This window comes from Bubalus kerabau, chromosome 2, assembly GCF_029407905.1.
Source record: "Bubalus kerabau isolate K-KA32 ecotype Philippines breed swamp buffalo chromosome 2, PCC_UOA_SB_1v2, whole genome shotgun sequence".
Classification (NCBI taxonomy): Eukaryota; Metazoa; Chordata; class Mammalia; order Artiodactyla; family Bovidae; genus Bubalus; species Bubalus kerabau.
In genome coordinates, this window is record NC_073625.1 from 181479743 (window position 1) to 181495505 (window position 15763).

Consider the following 15763-nt stretch of genomic DNA (forward strand, 5'->3'; position numbering starts at 1 on the left):
ATTATTGGTTCCTATTGGACTTCCTTTACCAGTTCTTATAGTGTGTATCTGCTTGTGATAAATTCTTTCAGCTTTTTTATTTCTGGAAAAGTCTTTATTTCTCCTTCATTTTTTGAAAGATATTTTAGCTGGATATTTTTCTTACAGTAGATGTTGAAGATGTTTAAAGATGTTGCTTCCCTGTCTTCCCCTTTGAATAGCTTCCTTTGAGAAAGTATCTTGGTTCCTCTGTATATTAACATTCTTTTTTCTGGCAGCTTTTAAGATTTTCTGTTTATCAGTAGTTTTGAACAATTTGATATATTCCGTAAATTTATTCATGCTTATAGTGTTTGAGGGTTGTTGAGCTCTTAGATCTGTTGCTTTATAATTTTAATCAAATTTGGAAACATTTCAGTTGCTATTTCTTCATCATTCTTTCTGTCCACTGTTCCCTGCCCCATATCTCCACTGCATGTTTTTGAGGACCCCACTTACAAATATATTCAGCAACCTGAAGTTGTCCCACAGGTCAATGAGAGATCCTTCTTTAAGAATTTTCTGTACCTTCTCTCTCCTATCTCTTGCTCTAATCCCATCTCAGACGAGGTATACCTCCTCCTATGCCAAACTATACCTTTACCTGGATTTCTGGGCCCATTCACCTATCATTGCTTGGACCTCTCTTCCAGTAATCATATGTCCAGTTTCTTTGTTCCTATTGCTTCCTTGCCTAAAACCCAAACAAACTCAATAAAAGAAAACACAATAAAACCTCTCGCTCTTACCAGCCCATTAAGGTACAATCCTTCCACTCCTCCTCATAACTGAACTTCTTCAAAGTGTAATCTATTTATTGTCTCTACTTTCTCATCTCCCACAGGGCCATGACAATCATATCTATCTTTATTGATTTACTAAACCTGCTTGTTTAAAAGCCCCCAATGATTTCTTCATCCTTTCTGACCATTGCAGGTATGTTTAGAGACTAGAATCTCCTTGAAATTATTTCCCTCCTTGGTTTCTGAGACACAGCATTCTCTGGATTCTCTTCTTACTTTTCTGCTTTATTTCACTGTTCATCTTTCCTTTCTCACTAACTAGAAGTCAACATTCCCTATGTTCTTCTCTTGGCTTTCTTCTCTTTCTATTTGCTTCTTTATACCTCTGAGAACCATAAGCTCTCTGTTTATTCAGTCACCACTTTCATGAAGCTGATGCCCAATTTATAATATCCTGCTTCTGTGTCTTTCTAGAAGTCCAGACCTACACTCCACCCATCAGTATCTTGAACTCAACATGCCCTATAGCAAATCAATCATGTTTTCTCCCCAAACCAGACAGTCTACTTGTTGTCGTCAATTGAGTTGCATCTTCACAGTGCAAAGATTATACTGACATTTTCAGAAACATGGGCCCTGGGTACAAAAGCACAGTAGATATCTATGCAATGTATCTAATAGTTAAGAGGGACACCTTAGGCCACAAAGGTCAATTAATAAATCATTTACTCATAAATAACAACTGTAGTCGAGGGAGCAGATGGGATCTCCGAAGGGAAGTCTGACAAAGCGAGTAATACAAAGAGAAATAGGAAGATTCAACATGGAAATAGAGGGTAGAAGAGGACAGTGTGAGGCCTTCTGAGATCCTTTTATATATGCGGCTCTCCAAGGATAAGACTAACACTGCTGGGTGTGAGTGATCTTAAAATAAATGCCCCCTATTTGGCAAATCTAATACAGTTATGTAAAGTTTAAAAATAAAATAAAATTTAAAAAAAAAAATAAATAAATGCCCCCAAAGGCACATGCCCATGTGTGTGCACAAACACACATTATCAACTTCAATTCTGTAAATATGGAATACCTGCTAAAGGAAAATAATTAAAACAGAGTTCCCCCACTGCCAGTGGAGGTGATGGAATTCCAGCAGAGCTATTTAAAATCCTAAAAGATGATAATCTGAATACCCCATATCTATTTAAAAGATGATTTTTTTTTTTTTGGCCATGCCGTGTGGCTTGCACTGTCTTGAACCTAGGCCGTCAACAGTGAAAGCTCAAGAGTCTTACCCACTAGATTGCCAGGGAATTTCCCCAAAATTTAATTTTTAGTTAAAAGGCTGCCCCAAAAGAAAACTTTAGGTCTGTATTAAACTGGGGCACTGGTGAATGCCTTGAAACGTTTAAGGAAGAAATAATACAAATTCTATACAATTTCCTTCAGAAAGTTGAGAGAATACTTTTCTATTCATGCTGGGGCTTCCCTTGTCACTCAGCTGGTAAAGAATCCACCTGCATTGCGGGAGACCTGGGTTTGATCCTTGGGTTGGGAACATCCCCTGGAGAAGGGAAAGGGTACCCACTCCAGTATTCTGGCCTGGAGAATTCCATGGACTGTATAGTCCATGAGGTCACAAAGAGTCTGACATGACTGAGCGACTAACGCTAATAACTCATTCTCTGATGTCAGCAGTACCTTGAAACATCACCGAAGAAGACTACATATCATTATCATGGTCACAAATGTAAAAATTGAAAGTTTAGACTCCATAAGTATATTTTAAAATAATATTATGACCACATAAACTTTATCCCAAGAATACAAGCTTTTTTATCGTTTGAAAAATCAAGCAGTGCAATATACCATATTAACATACTAAAAAAAGAAAAACACATGATCATCTCAGTAGATGCAGAAAAAGTATTAGAAAAAAGTCCAAAATTCATTTCTAATAAAAATTTCTAGCAGTCTAGGAATAGACACAGAAATTCCTCAGTCTGGTAAAGGGCATCTACACAAAACAAAACACTATAGCTATTACTGTACTTAATGCTTAAAGGCTGAATTCGTTTTACCTAATACCAGGAACAAGACAAGGACGCCTACTCTCGTCAGTATTGTTCTCAAGGTTCTAGCCGGTGTACTGAGGCAAGAAAAGGAAACAAAAGGCAAGAAAAGATTGGATAGAAAAAGGAACTTTATTTGTGGACAACTTAATTGTCTATGAAGAAAATTGAGTAAATGAGTTTAGAAAAATTTAGAAAAATGAGTTTAGAAAAATATAAGATCAGTGTTCAAAAATCAGTTGTATTTCTATATACTAATAAAAATCAGATATTAGAGTTTTTTGAAAAAAAAATAGCATAATGTATGAAATTCTTAGAAATATGACAAAAATTGGGAAAGATTTTTATGATGAACACTAGGAAACATTGTTGAGAGAAATTAACACCCTACATAAATGGAGTGCCGTACCTTGTTTTTTGGCCAGAAAACTCAATATTGAGATGTTCTCCAAGTTGATCTATAGATTCAACACATTTTCAAAGAAAATATTTGCAGACTTTAAATGTTTTCTGTAGAAGTTGATAAGATTGATATGAAAAGATAACTTTTCACTTCACAGAACACTTTGAAAAAAGGACATTATGGGTTTGATTTCAAATTACAATAATCAGAACAGTTTGGTATTGGCACTAAGATAGGTAGTTCAGTGGAGTAGAATAGAGTGTCTAAAACTTGACCTACATATGTATGGACAGTTAATTTGCAACAGAAGTGCTAAGGCAAGTCAGTGAAGAAAGGATTATCTTCTAAGTAAATGGCCCTAGAGCAACTGGATATCCAGCTACCAGGAAAAAAAAAAAAAGGAACGTCAATTCATAACTTGTTCCATGTACGAAAGTTACCCCAAAGTAAATCACAGACCTAAGTGCATGCATGACCTAAAACTATAAAACTCCTAGAAGAGAACAGTAGATGAAAATCTGTGGGGCTTTTCATTAAGCAAAGATTTCTTAGATAAAACACCAAGTAAAGATCTGTAAAAGAACAAATTAGACTTTATCAAAATTTGAAACTTGTTCTTTTTGAAATTGTGTTGAGAGAATGAGAAGACAAGTCACACTTAGAATATGTTTGCAAATCGTATATCTATGGTAAAGGACAAATTTTCAGAATATATAAAGAACTCTAGACATTCAATACAGGCATTCCCCACTTTTCAGAAGTTCGCTTTATGTGACTTTGCTTTTACAAAAGACCTTTGTTAGTATACGGATTTTCACAAACCAAGAGAAATCCAAAGAGAATTTTGGTTTTACAAAAAAAGGTAAAAATCAAAATAGCTTTCAAGTGTTTTGCAGCAGCAATTATAGAGGCATCTCTCACCCTAACTACCCTAACCAAGAGTGGCCTTGCCAAGCTCCTTACCCAGGCACTACACTTAGCATATCAGCATCAAGCCACCATAGCTCTTAACTGTGTTTGTGAACATCTGTGATTTATCTTGATTTATATTGTGTATGTGTTAGTAAACTGGTCCTAAAGTAATTACTGCCTCACTTTATACCATTTCAGTGTATAAACTGTTTCATAGGAATGCTCTACTTTAAGACAGCAGGGGAAACTTGTAATAAAAAAGCAACCTAAGGGATTTCCCTGGCAGTCCAGTGGTTAAGATTCTGTGCTTCCAATGCAGGGGTTTTGGGTTTCATCCCTGATTGGGGAACTAAGATCACACATGCAGGCTGGAGGGCCAAATAAGTAAATATAAAAGGAAAAAAAAGCAACTCAATGTAAAAAAAAAAGGGGGGGGGGCAAAATATCTAAACAGATGCTTCACCGGTGAAGATACATAGATGACAAATAGGCATATGAAAATATGATTAACATTAGTCATTAGGAAAATACAAACTAAAACTACAATGAAATACTATTACACACCCGTTACTGTGGCTAGACCAAAGTGTTTGCAAGGATATGGAAAAATGGTAGCTCTCTTACACTGCTGATGGGAATGTAATATGGTCCATTCACTTTGGAAGGCAGTTTGGCAGTTACTTAAACAGTTAAATATATACATACCACATCGAGTCATTTTGCTCCTAGGTAAATGAAAGCATGTGTCCTTACCAATACTTGTACATAGATATCCATAGCAGCTTTGTTTTTGTAGCTAAACCAGGAAATAATCCAAATGTCTATCAACAGGTAAAAACAGCTTTATTCATATCCTGTTCAACGATGAAAAGTTGATACATGCTACAATCATGAATGAATCTCAGAATTGTTATTCTGAGTGAAAGAAGCTAGGAAAGGTGTACAGTTTGAATAATTCCATTTATGTAAAATTCTGTAGTCCTTGGGTCAAGAAGATCCACCTGGAGGAGGGCATGACAACCGACTCCAGTATTCTTGCCTGAAGAATCCCATGGACAGAGGAGCCTGGCAGGCTACAGTCCATAGGATTGCAAAGAGTTGGACACTACTAAAGTGACTTAGCATGCATGCAGTAGAAAATGCAAACTAATGTTAATGACAGAAAGCAGATTGTTATTTGGAAATAGTAGGGGTGGTAGTGGAGAGGATGAGGGGGAAAGGATTAGAGCTGTAAGAATCTTTTGGAAGTGATGGATTTGTTTATTGTCTAGATTATGGGACTTGTTTCAGAGGTATAAATATACATGTGTGAGAATATAGCAAATCAGTTTATTATATGTTGGCCATACTACAGTAAAAATAAAAACTGTCATCTGTCTTTGCTGTCTGACCATCACTGCTACCTCATCTAAGACTATTTCCTAAATTTGCAGGATCTCTAGGTCTAAAGATAGACGAGTCTAAATATCTGTTAAAAATGTTGACTTTCTAGGCCTCCAAAGTATGAAGATGGGGCTGGGGAATCTGTATTTTTAACAAACATTCCAGGTGACTCTTCTTATTACTCAAGCTTGGAAAGCACTTGTCCCAGATTAAATTAATGCTACTTTGGTCATCTGAACCTATTTCCATATATGAAAAAAGGATGTTAAGTTTCTAGTGTTAACAGACTTTTTAGCCATAGAACACTTGATGCTCTACTGTGGTCAGATGAGATCATTCAGAATTGGACAAATTTTTTTTCTCATCATATATAATATATTGAGATCAGCCTTGCTTTATAAATACCTGAAGTAACAAAATGAAAATCTCTGAATAGTCCCAACATTAGTGAACATTCTATCAAAGAGTAAAAAAGAATTTTATTTATATACCTGTTGACAAGTCACATCAGTGTGTTAGTGAACATCACATGTTATTAGTGAGAAAAGGTATTTTATATCTTTTGTGTATTAAGCTATAAAATAACACAAGTTGGAGAAGAGGATTAAGAGAAATAGAAAAACATTGTTACTCTCTACATGTTCCTTAAATGGACATAGCAATACATTTTACATAAAACTCGGGGGAAAACAGCCTGACCTTCTTACTGCCCCCTTTCCAACAACATCAAACAAGTGGAAATTATAGAATGTCTGTCTAAATTTAAAATAGTTCAGTTATCAGAAGACTTTAGAGAACAAATTTTCCACAAATCGTCCTTGTGCTATTTGGTCTTGATTTTTTTTGTTTTTTTAAAGAGGGTTGGTGAGCCAACATTAATCACTTTTTGTGTTGTTGTTAGCTTCTAAGGAAATGAAACTGCAACTTTCCATTTGGCTTTATTGTTCTTTTTTTGGTGTTTATTAGTGCTGCAATTTGTAATACAGGAACTGTAGATGGTGCTTAGTGATAATATGGACAAAACAATGTGAAAGAAGTACTTGTTAAAGCTTATATATGTTACACTGTTACCTGTGTACACTCTAGGTCACAGATACCACCAGCATTACTGTCTTACAGTCAGAAGTTGTTAGAACTTCTCTTGTCAGTGGATGGGGTTACTGAAGTGGCAGCATCCAGTTCTTACCAATTCTCATTGTTTCTTCCTCCAAGGTTGTTTGGATTGATTATTCCTTCCCCACAGCTGCTGCCCCCATGAGTGAATAACAGATCTGTCTCATCTTGTAAGGGCTCTGCTCCATCTGTGTAGTGAACTACTTTCCCTGTGGAAATAGGACACTACTTTAAAAATTAATCATTGCATTGACTAATTACTGTCATTATTAATAGAGTTTATATAAAGTTTCAGTTCAGTTCAGTCCAGTCGTTCAGTCGTGTCAGACTCTTTGCAACCCCATGAACCGCAGCACACAGGCCTCCCTGTCCATCACCAACTCCCGGAGTTCACTCAAACCCATGTCCATCGAGTCGGTGATGCCATCCAACCATCTCATCCTCTGTTGTCTCCTTCTCCTCCTGCCTTCAGTCTTTCCCAGCATCAGGGTCTTTTCAAATGAGTCAGCTCTTCGCATCAGGTGACCAAAGTATTGGAGTTTCAGCTTCAACATCAGTCCATCCAACGAACACCCAGGACTGATCTCCTTTAGGATGGACTGGTTGGATCTCCTTGCAGTCCAAGGGACTCTCAAGAGTCTTCTCCAACACCACAGTTCAAAAGCATCAATTCTTCGGTGCTCAGCTTTCTTTATAGTCCAACTCTCACATTCATACATGACCACTGGAAAAACCATAGCCTTGACTAGATGGACCTTTGTTGGCAAAGTGATGTCTCTACTTTTGAATATGCTGTCTAGGTTGGTCATAACTTTCCTTCCAAGGAGTAAGCGTCTTTTAATTTCACGGCTGCAATCACCATCTGCAGGGATTTTGGAGCCCAGAAAAAGAAAGTCAGCCATTGTTTCCACTGTTTCCCCATCTATTTGCCATATAAAGTTTAAAGGCAGACAAATACCTGTGTGTAAGCTGGCACTTTCTTTTAACTTTATTAATTTGAAATAATTTTTCCATTTTTAAGCAGAATAGAATATTACTCTTAAACTGGTAAGTTTATGGAAATTTCAATAGACTCTGTCTCTGTGGAGATCTTAAAAATACAGACCCATCTGCATCTGATCCTGTTCTCTTTCCTCCTCCCAAAGTATAGATCTCAAGGATGGCCATTGCTCTACCTAGTGGTAACAATTAATGAAAAAGATATTAAGTTCCAAAAAGTTTAACTCTTTGGTTTGGTTATTTAGGATAACTCTGGTCTAAATAAGAATTGAGAAGTGTTTCATCGGCCCCTGTTTTCTGAAAGAGTTTGTATATGATGGTGCTGTGGTTTCAGTTGTGTTCCCCCAAAAGATGCATTGAAGCTCTTGACCCCTTTACCTCAAAATGTGACTTTTTGGAATTGTTAGAGATATAATGTTGAAATGAAGTCATAATTAAGGTAAACCCTAATCCAGTATGACTGATGTCATTATAAGAAGAGACACTGGCCTGCAAGGGGAGAATGATATGTGAAATAGAGGTAGGAATTGAAGTACTACAGCTGCAAACTGAGGAACACTTAGGATTGCTGGCAAACCACCAGATGTGAGGAAGAGGCAAGGAAGGATTCACCCCTACAGGCTTCAGAGGGAGAAGAGCCCTGCTGACACCCTGCTTTTGGACTTCTCGCCTCCAGAGCTGTGAGATAAATACCATTGTTCAAGTCACCTGGTTTGTGGTGCTTTTTATGGCATCCCTAGCAAACGAATAATAGGCTTGTATTATTCTTTTCTTTCAAGCTTAATAGAACTCACCCAGTGAAATTGTTTGGATATAGAGTTTTCTTTGTGGAAACATTTTAAATTGTGAATTCAGTTTCTCTAAAAAACATTACTGAGCTATATATATTTTCTTTTTTGGTGTCTGTTTTGGTAATTTGTGTATATCCAGGAATTTGTTCATTTCATCTAAGTTGTTGAATTTATTGGCATAAAGTTGAGCTACTTGTAATATTTTTTGACATCTGTAGGGTCTGTAATGATGTTTCCTTTTTTATTCCTCATTTTGGTTCTATCTTTTTGTTTTCTTTGATCAGTCTAGCTTAGGGTTTCCTCACTTGGGGGCCATTTTGTACCCTCTGTCCTGGGGGTTTGGGCATTTGGCAGTATCTAGAGGCATTTTCAGTTATCACTACTTGGGGCATCTAGTGGCTGAAGGCCAGGGATGCTGCTGAACTAAACATCCTGCCATGCACAAGGCAGCCTCTTGCAAAGGAAATTCAGTCACTCCATAATGTCAGTAGTGCTGAGGTTAAGAAACCTGTTCTAGGATTTACAATGTACACATCCTGCTTTCAAATATTATGCTACTTCATATTTAATATAAGCAGCTTACAATACATTGTTTTCACTCATCCCTACCCATCCTTTATGCTGTTCTGGACATACATTTTATTAGGTTGATGCAAACATAATTGTGGTTTCGGACCATGAATTTTAAATCATTATAACTAGACACAAACACATCTTTGTTAATCAAAATAGGAAGCATTACAATCAACACATTTTGGCCAGTGAGAAATAAGTTTGTTTATTCCTATAACGTAAAAATCCATTCTTTGGGATTCAACAAACTCTCAGGAAAGCATTTTCTGCCTCCTGCTGGTTATGGAAGCATTTTCCCTGCAAAAAGTTGTAGAGATGCTTGAAGAAGTGGTAGTTGGTTGGTGAGAGGTCAGGTGAATACGGCAGATGAGGCAAAACTTTGTAGCCCAATTCGTTCAACTTTTGAAGCATCGATGGTGTGACGTGAGGTCTGGCGTTGTCATGGAGAAGAATTGGGCCCTTTGTGTTGACCAGTGCCAGCAGCAGGCATTGCAGTTTTTGGTGCATCTCATTGATTTGCTGAGCATGCTTCTCAGATGTGATGGTTTTGCTGGGATTCAGAAAGCTGTCGTGGATCAAACAGGCAGCAGACCAGCAAACAATGTCTGTGACCTTTTGGTGCAAGTTTGGCTTTGAGAAGTGCTTTAGAGCTTCTTAGTCCAACCACTGAGTTGATCATCGCTGGTTCTTGTATAAAATCCACTTTATATTGCATGTCACAATCTAATTGAGAAATGGTTCATTGTTGCATAGAGGAAGAGAAGATGACACTTCAAAATGACAATTATTTTGATTTTTGGTCAGCTCATGAGGTACCCACTTACCAAGTTTTCCACCTTTCCAATTTACTTCAAATACCAAATGACTGTGGAATGGTCCATGTTGAGTTCTCCAGCAGCTTCTCATGTAGTTGTCAACTGACGATGACCGGCCACTGCGCTTCTCATTTTCAAGCCTCTTGTCTCCTTTGCAAAACTTCTTGAACCACTACTGCACTGCACATTTGTTAGCAGTTCCTGGGCCAAGTGTTGTTGGTGTTGCGAGTTATCTCTACCGCTTTACAACCCATTTTGAACTTGAATAAGAAAACTCCTCGAATTTGCTTTTTATCTAACATCATTTCCCTAGTCTAAAATAAATATGAAACAGCAAGTAATAAGTCATTAGCAAAAAAAATAAATAAGTGTACGTTAAAATGATGTATGACATAACGACATTTATTTAACAGTGTATTCCAGTATCAAATGGTAAATTTCAGCAATGCAAAAACCGCAGTTACTTTTGCATCAACCTAAAACTTCCATTTCTATTATAAACCCCACAGTACATGGGATTTTGCTTTAAACAGTCTATTAAGGAAATTTTTAAATGAGGAAAAAATACCTGGTTCATATGTTTTCAGCCTTCTTCATGCTTTGACTAGATCCAAATTCCCATCGGTGTTTTTTCTTTCCACATGAAGAACTATTCTCATGTGTCTCACAGTGTAGGTCTGCCAGTGGCATATTCTCTCAGCTTTTGTTTGAAAACCTGTATTTTGTCTTCATGTTTCAAGTATATTTTTGCTTACTATAGAATTCTTCGACAATTTAAAAAATACTCTAAAAGATACCATTCTACTGTTTTCTTGTTTGTCTAGATTATAATAAGAAATAAAGCTATTGTTCACTAATATATCTTTTAAAAATCTGTATACTTTAGATAATATTTCTAGATTTTATTATTTTTAAAAAAATAGCTTAAAATTTAATGCATTGTGCTTAAATGTTTTAAACAGACCAGTTCTTGTGTTTTCCTCTCCTCTTTTTTCCTTTCCTTTTTTCCCCCCATCACTTATAAAAAGTGTATTTTTTGCAAGTTATTTCTTTGAACCTGTTTCCTCATCTGTAATATCAGGCTACCAGGTTTGTTGTGAAGGAAAAATGAAAAAAATGAGAAAAAATGAAAAAAGAAAGTCTAGAGCTTGAAGGGATTCATAAACATGATAGCATGGTACACAGATATCATCCTCCTTATGCACCTTCAGCTCTCCTGATCTCAAGGCTCACGCGTGGTAGCAGATGAGTGGGTATCCCAGTCTGAGTCCTTCCCTGCCTCATGGCAGCAGCTGCATGTAGACATATTCCTGCCAGGCACTCCCCATATGCCCTCCATCCTCCCCAGAAGCCGCAGCTGAACTGAGGAGCCCGGTTGGACCATGACTAAGCACTGTTGCCACTGCTTATGATTTCTGCTCCTACCAATAGTTTACGTGTTGATTTTAAATAAATCTGGTCTTTTACTCAAGCAAGGTTGAAAGATATTCTTCCCGAATACTGAAATTTCCTGAATTTCTGTTAATTTAAATTATTTGAATATAGTAAAAATCCATGACATTGTATTTTACACGATTTACATTTTCTACTTCTCAACTATGCAGGCTAGCCATGGTATTTAAAGTAACACATTTAAATATTAGGAAAATTTTAGAAATAACAATTTTGAGTGGTGGGGCTTGTAATCAACAATAATTCTTTCCAGTGGCTCTAATTACTTTACAATATACAATAATAATATTCATATTAAAGGATGCATTCATTGAAGTGTTCTTTTCTGTTCAACAAGAGAATCGACTAACTGGATGTGTCAAGAGTTGATTGATTTGTTATTTTTTATCCGTACCTGGCCACAAGTAGCAGCATTCTGACAACTGTGTTAAATACCCCCTCATGGTGTTGCTGCCCTTCTTCTCAGTGGGCCTTTGGAGTGACGCTGTGGGAACTCATGACTCTGGGGCAGACACCCTACGTGGATATCGACCCGTTTGAGATGGCCGCATACTTGAAAGACGGTTACCGGATAGCCCAGCCAATCAACTGTCCTGATGAACTGTAAGTTTCTTTCTGGGCTTGAAGACATGGGTTGGATTTCATTTACAATGATTGGATGAAAGCAATAAGAACAGGTGTCCATACTAATACAGAGACTACTCTTATGAGAATCATACCTCTTTGGACTTGAATTATAATCCTGTAGAGAAACCATAAGCTTCCCTGATGGCTCAGTGGTAAAGAATCCATCTGTAATGCAGGAGATGCGGGTTCAATCCTTCGGTGAGGAAGAGGAGGACATGATAACCCACTCCAGTATTCTTGCCTGAAAAATCCCATAGACAGAGGAGCCTGGTGGGCTCCAGTCCAAAGGGTCACAAAGACTTGGACACGACTAAGTGAGCATGCACACAGAGAAACCACAAAGTCAGCCAAACTCATTCACTCTTGAGTGCATTTGACATTAGGACTTTTTTGTGTCATATTTGTAGTGATTAATCCAAGATACTCATTTGCATAGTGAGAAAACACTGAACATGCTGTTAGTTATTCAGACACCCAGTCATGTCCAACTCTTTGCAACCCCATGGACTGCAGCATGCCAGAACTCTGTCCTTCACCATCTCCCAAAGTTTGCCCAAGTTCACGTCCTTTGCATTGGTGATGCCGTCCCACCATCTCATCCTCTGATGCCCTCTTCTGCTTCTATATAGAGCCTTTCCCTTTGCCATCTGGCCTTGCCAGCTGGTGTGAATTGATATACGTGTAAGGAAGACATTCTGGTCTAGTGAGTGAAATGTCTCCTGTCTCCCGCTTTTACCACATAGCTAGTCTTCCCATACAATGGGATCAGAGTGGGCAGGAGGCTCTTCAGGGGTGATGCAGTGCACAGTGATTAAGTCTCAGTTCCAGAATCCCCTGAGGTTTTTATACTGTGGTGAGGGGGCAGCTTTGTATAGATTTTACTATAGATCCAGGGTTCTTACAGCTTAGTTACAGCTTCCTCTTCCTCCAAGTTTTTTCTCTCACAGCTTACATACAGTTGACCCTTGAACAGTGTGGGTTTGAGCTCTGCAGGTCCACTTCCATGTAGATTTTTTTTCAGTGATAAATGTTGCAGTGTCACACAGCCTGTGGCTGGTTGAGTCTGTGGATGTGGAGGAACTGGGGATATGAATGGCTGACTGTAAGTTATATGCAGATTTTTGACTTGTGCAGAGGGTCAGCTCCCCTCACCCCTGTGTTCTTCAAGAATTAACTGTGCAGGATAAAGCAGATTATTATTTTGACTGTGTTTTAAATAGTTACATAAAATCTCTACTTGCTGGTATATTTTGACATGTTTCAGAATTGAAATCCACATGTAATGTCCAGATAACTCATTTTTGCTCTGCGAAGAGATTGATTTTTAATATGTCTTCCTCTCCACACCCACATTTAGACTGAAAACGTAGCTGGTATCATATTGATCAAAAGGTTAAGAGTAACACCTTGTGGAAAAACCCAAACTTTTTGGCCAACCCTGTATATCGTCAATAGGCAAATTTTCTGGTTTTGTCACTGCAGATTTGCCGTGATGGCTTGTTGCTGGGCCTTAGATCCGGAGGAGAGGCCCAAGTTCCAGCAGCTGGTCCAGTGTCTCACAGAGTTCCATGCAGCCCTGGGGGCCTATGTCTGACTCTGCCGTCACAGTCTCACAGCGTCAGGAGGAAGGTGCCTGCCGGGCCTGCTTGGAGCCAATCTTGGATGCCACATACGTCACGCAGCGCCACAGAAGCACATTTGTCTTCCAGAACACCGTGCCTTAGGAATGCTTTAGAATTTGAACTTTATAAGACAGACTTAATGATACGGAATATTTTCTAGATATCACTTTTATTAGATTGAACTGAAAATGTTTGTGTAAATTTTTTGGCCAAAATTTTTTTTAAACATAGTTAACTTTGGACTAGGGTACATTGTTACAAAATAAATAAACAGTTTTTAAAATTGTTTAAACATGGATATTTGGAATAGCTATCTTAGTGCCAACTGCTTTTTATTTTTTTACTTCATCAATGTAGGTGATTCACCTTTAAAGTTTTTTGTTTGTTTTAATGTCACCAGTCTTGGGAATGGTTTGTCTTCAAGATGCAGTACTTTTTCGTAGGAAAAGAAAAACACAAAAAGATGTTGGTTTGCCTTGTACAGGAAAACCTAATGTTGGAGGAAGAAAACTTAAAGAAAAGCTAGAGAGGAAAAAAGAAAAATACTTACTAGAAATAGAAACTGGCCTTTCATGGAAAATTGTTTCTTTTTAAATTTTTTTTTTAATGAAAAAGGGTTCTGCTTTCTTATTTTGGGGGAAGTAGGAACTGAGTTCATTGAAACATCTCAAATTTGGCAGAACCTAGCATTTCTGAGAACCAGGAGTGGGCTTGGGGGCAGGTCAACTGTAAACAATGGTGATTTTATTTATTTTTACTCTTTGGAAAAGGAGATAACAGAATTCCAGAAAGTGAAATCCTGTTTTTATAGTTAAGACTCCCTTTTCTTGCACCTAGAATAGTGCTATGCACAGAATGGGTGCTTGAATTGTTGTGAGTTAAAAAGTGTAAACAGGTAGATTTTGTGCTTATTTTCAAGGCTGACTTAAGTATAAAATGTTTTTTTTTTTTAAAGAAAACACTTGAAAAATTAAAATATTTGTTTTATATTATGATAGTATTGAAAATGTTCTTCATAATGAATGATTGATTGTGTCTGATAAGTCTCTGAACCCACAACAGCTGGATACCCTGTTTTGTTTCATGCATGTCTCACTCAGGCTCCCAAGCCCTAACACGAGTGCAGTTGACTCTATTCAGCCACCGGGTTCTAATAAAAAGTTGAGATTATTATTACAGGACAGTATTAAAACGCTAAAGCTTTTCTCCAGAGCCATTAAATTCAGGGTATATGTGTTTATGCTTGGCTATAGTTGGCCTAAGGCAGAGGTGGATGGGCCTCTTAAATGTTAATAGCTAGGCCTGCAGGTGCCTGCCTCTGCTCCCATCCTCACGAGAGAGTAGAGTGAGTACGTAGCAGGTGAAGGCTTTTGCTGCTGTTAAAAGGAGCTTTATGAATCAGCAGTTCATTTGGGAAAATAGCTCACATGGTTTGTGCTCTGCTACAAGCAGCCAAGACCATGGTCTCTCTGTGTGCTTCTTTTTAATACTGGTTCTTTGGTTTTATGAAATACTCAGCCCCCTAAAGGGCCAGCTCTTTTAAAGCTCTTTGAACTTTGTAAGTCATAGAAGTTTGGGTTCACAACCTGCAATCTTGGAAGGCATTCAGTCAACAAATATTTATAGCACTTACTGTGTATCATTATGCACATGAAGTGAGTGGTTAAGCTCTGGCATCACTTCTAACATTCAGTGCATGTTTTTAAGTGTTCGGGATAGTGTGTTGTTTAGATATCACAGTTCGGTACACAAGAGAAAAAAGTACAGAGAAAAAAAGTGCTGTCATTGACTTCTACCCTAAGTTAGCATGTAGTAAGAGGTGCTCTCAGTTTGCTTGAATGTGTAGTGCCTTTAAGCGTATTTCTGTTTATAAGTTATTTTATGTATGTATATTTGTTTTAGAGGTGGTTTAAGACTTAGATAGGTTTTTCTTGCTGAACTGCTTGGAGTCATTGACTTCAACGCAAACAGCAGTTGTAAGATTTCCATGGCTGGTCTCGTTCCAGTGGTTTGTGGATATTACTGAATAGATTTTGTAGAAAATGTAATTTTTATAGGAAAGAAGCAAATTGGCAAAGTGCTGATGTGGTATAAGCTGACTCTAGTGACCAAGAGCACTGTTACATTCTCTCCTTTCTTGTAATAACCCCATTGTAAGAAAATTTTCTTTTTAAAAGTAAGTAAGTTTGGGTTATTCATTCAGTTTGTATTTATTGAGAGCCCACTATACATCTGGCCTTCAA

General features: G+C 37.6%; 1 protein-coding gene across 2 annotated transcripts in view; it reads left to right on the top strand.

Moving 5' to 3' along the window:
* Positions 1-13812, top strand: part of RYK (receptor like tyrosine kinase) — a 113827-nt gene extending 100015 nt beyond the window's left edge. For both annotated transcript variants that reach the window (XM_055569646.1, XM_055569647.1), the window contains exons 14-15: positions 11738-11874; positions 13381-13812. In XM_055569646.1, the coding sequence (XP_055425621.1) occupies positions 11738-11874; positions 13381-13492 (249 nt within the window). In that variant the 3' untranslated portion in view covers positions 13493-13812. The remainder of the gene's footprint in view (positions 1-11737; positions 11875-13380) is intronic.
* The last annotated feature ends 1951 nt before the right edge of the window (positions 13813-15763 follow it).